This window comes from Propithecus coquereli, unplaced genomic scaffold, assembly GCF_000956105.1.
Source record: "Propithecus coquereli isolate 6110/MARCELLA unplaced genomic scaffold, Pcoq_1.0 Scaffold351, whole genome shotgun sequence".
Taxonomy (NCBI): Eukaryota; Metazoa; Chordata; class Mammalia; order Primates; family Indriidae; genus Propithecus; species Propithecus coquereli.
Window position 1 is genome coordinate 2328663 of NW_012149186.1, and position 3666 is coordinate 2332328.

At 37.2% G+C, this 3666-nt stretch overlaps 1 protein-coding gene across 1 annotated transcript in view; it reads left to right on the top strand.

Annotated features, from left to right (window-relative positions):
• Nucleotides 1-3666, top strand: part of WAPAL (wings apart-like homolog (Drosophila)) — a 106843-nt gene that overhangs the window by 34162 nt on the left and 69015 nt on the right. Inside the window, exon 3 of the mRNA XM_012651256.1 lies at nucleotides 1337-2412. Coding sequence (XP_012506710.1) covers nucleotides 1337-2412 — 1076 coding nt within the window. The remainder of the gene's footprint in view (nucleotides 1-1336; nucleotides 2413-3666) is intronic.

Below are 3666 nucleotides of genomic sequence, written 5' to 3' on the forward strand. Positions count from 1 at the left end.
TGGGAGGCTGAGGCAGAAGGATCGCTTGAGCCCAGGAGTTTGAGGTTGCTGTGAGCTAGGCTGACGCCACAGCACTCTAGCCTGGGCAACACAGTGAGACTGTCTCAAAAAAATAAAATTGTACAGTGAATTAGTCCGTGTAAAGCATTCCTCCTCCTTGTATTTGATGATTTGTCAGTTGAGATTTGTAAATAGCTTTTCTTAAATGTGAGCGCTTTTTTTTTAGTAATTTTATTATTTGGCATAGAGGGAACATTTTGCCAGTGTTTTTCTGTCAGTATGTGTTGAGGGAATTAATCATAATACCAGTTCGAATGATACTCCATCCAGTTCGAATGATACTTCCATCCTTTATTTGGAAAGTTAAAAAAATTTCTAAAATTAAAGGCAACAGAAATGAATTGCCCAAGTGAAAAATGAATAGGCAGGTTAAGATTTACTACTGGCTAATATGCTTAAATATACACTGTAGTCACTTAGCTGCCAGAACTACTGTTAAAAATTCCTTGAGGTTATTTGGCTTTTAGGATTAGCAAAAAGAACAGAAATAGCTAGAGAAACCTCATCCTGTGGGCAGGTTTCTAGATAGAACTAGTATGTCTTATGGGAAGCTCTACCCCAGATAAATACAAACACTGCTGGAAGTTTTTCATTAATTGTGTTAGACTGGCTTAGGCTCTACTAAATAATTTTTTTTTTTTAAGAGATGGAGTCTTGCTCCGTCACCCATGCTGGAGCCCAGGCTGAAGTGCAGTGGCACGATCATAGCTAACTGCAGCCTCAAATTCCTGGGCTCAGTCAGTCCTTCTGCCTCGGCCTCCTGAATAGCTGGAGACTATCTACTATGCCCAGCTAATTTCTAATTTCTTTTTTTTTTTCTTTTTTTTTACTCCCAAAGATGGGGTCTCTCTCTATTGCCCAGGCTGGTCTCAAGCGATCCTCCTGCCTTGGCTTCCCAAAATGCTGGGATTACAGGTGTCAGCCATTACATCTGGCCTTAATTTTTAATTTAAGCATCTTTATATGAAAAGCCCATAATATCCCTGAGAAGGTTGGGCTAAGTCATTTGCATGTCAATCTGAATTGATTCAGTTCTTTTGAGGAGTTGAGGGTGACAAATTACAAGGGACTTAGATGCCTGGAGAAAGGTCACACTAGGAGACATGAGAGGTATATCCTGAAAGGGTAGGAGGAGAAATGTGTGATGTGTAAACATTAATTTATTGTAATTATTTCAAGATTAATTGATTCTATATTAATTAGCCAAGTGTCCCTGTTATTTGTTAACTTTATATTGATGCCACTCATGTTTTTATCCTTTCATTTATTTTTATAGAAAAGATGGAGAATTTTCGCGAAGAACATGAAAAGAATAGTCACCACATTCACAAAAATGCTGAAGACAGTACTAAGAAACCCAGTGCAGAAACTACAGCAGCTTCTGGATATAAAGCTGATGAAATCAAAGAAACAAATGACACTTGGAACTCCGAGTTTGGGAAAAGGTCTGAATCTCCATCAGAAATATCTCCAGTCAAGGGATCTGTCAGAACTGGTTTGTATGAATGGGATAATGATTTCGAAGATATCAGATCAGAAGATTGTATTTTAAGTTTGGATAGTGATTCCCTTTTGGAGATGAAGGATGAAGATTTAAAAAATCGATTGGAAAATCTAAATGAAGCCATTGAGGAAGACATTGTGCAAAGTGTTCTTAGACCAAGCAATTGTAGGACGTACTGTAGGGCCAATAAAGCAAAATCCTCACAAGGAGCATCAAATTTTGATAAGCTAATGGATGGCACCAGTCAGGCCTTAGCCAAAGCAAACAGTGAATCAAGTAAAGATGGCCTGAATCAGGCAAAGAAAGGCGGTGTAAGTTGTGGGACCAGTTTTAGAGGGACAGTTGGACGGACTAGAGATTACACTGTTTTACATCCATCTTGCTTGTCAGTTTGTAATGTTACCATACAGGATACTATGGAACGCAGCATGGATGAGTTCACTGCAGCCACTCCTGCAGATTTGGGAGAAGCTGGTCGTCTCAGAAAAAAGGCAGATATTGCAACTTCTAAGACCACTACTAGATTTCGACCTAGTAATACTAAATCCAAAAAGGATGTTAAACTTGAATTTTTTGGTTTTGAAGATCATGATGAGACAGGAGGTGATGAAGGAGGTTCTGGAAGTTCTAATTACAAAATTAAATATTTTGGCTTTGATGATCTCAGTGAAAGTGAAGATGATGAAGATGATGACTGCCAAGTGGAAAGAAAGACAAACAAAAAAAGAACTAAAACAGCTCCATCACCCTCCTTGCAGCCTCCCCCAGAAAGCAATGATAATTCCCAGGACAGTCAGTCTAGTACTAATAATGCAGGTAAGAATTTTTTAAAAATTACAATAAGTACAGTAATCTTCCTTATCTGCAGTTTTTCTTTCCACGGTTTCAGTTACCCCTGGTCAACTACAGTCTGAAAATGGGTGAGTACAATACAGTAAGATATTGAGAGAGACCACGCTGTACATAACTTTTATTATGGTATATTGTTATAATTGTTATATTTTATTCCTAGTTATTGTTGTTAATCTCTTACTGTGCCTAGTTGATAAATTAAACTTTATCATAGACATGTATATACAGGAAAAAATGTATTCTATACTTTTGTTTACTGTCCGTGGTTTCAGTCTTCCACTAGGAGTCTTAGAATGTGTCCTCTTGAGAATAAAGGGCGGGGGGACTACTGTAAATGTGTTTTTGAGGCTTAAATCAACAGCTACTTAGTTTCTTCCTAGATACTAATTTTAGTTTGCTGTATTTAGTTTTAATAAAGTACCTATTTAGAACCACAAATTACCTTGTTCAAAGGTACATCATTTAGATGTTAATGATCAGGTTTCAAATTGTATGGAACCAGTTCATAGATTGGAGAGTCTTTATATTTGTGTTTTAATTCAGCCATTAGCACTTGAGAATTTTAAAGTGTATGTGGAGTGGGGATACCAAACATCTTGATATTTGAAAATCCAAATGCTGAGGAGACATAAGGATAGTTTTGGACATTCAGAACTATACTGATAACAGATGGTTGTAATGAGGGAAATACCAGATGATTAAAATTAATAAAAACCCTTTGTAGTTGGTTTAAAACCAATAAACGTTTAAAACATTGTCAACCCCTCTTAAGTTGGTTTAATAAAATTGGACAGTGCTAGGTAAGTATTTATTCACTCTTAACCGTGAAAATTTAATTTGTCTCAAGATACAGTAGACCCTGTAATGACTAGAGATCCTCAAGGAGTTCAGTCTCCACTATGAGAAGCAAACAAAAGAAGCAGGTTAGCTCTGCTGTAATTAAGTCATTACCTGACAAGGGCTTTGTGAAGTGGACTGACTGTCTAGTGAGGAAGAATATGTGAAAGCCTCTGGATACAGGGTTTCTTAACCAAATACAGTTTTCCTGGATCAGTTTACATGTTAAATAAAGCTTTTGTCCTGGTAGGGTCCTAGAAGAAGTGTCATTATGGTGAATTAGAATTATAATAGTATTCTTAAATATAGATTCTCTTGTGAACTACAAGTCATACCTGAGACTACCTACCATTTTGCCATATTTGGCCTAAAAATAGCCTTGCTCGCCTTGCATGGTGGCTCACGCCTATAAT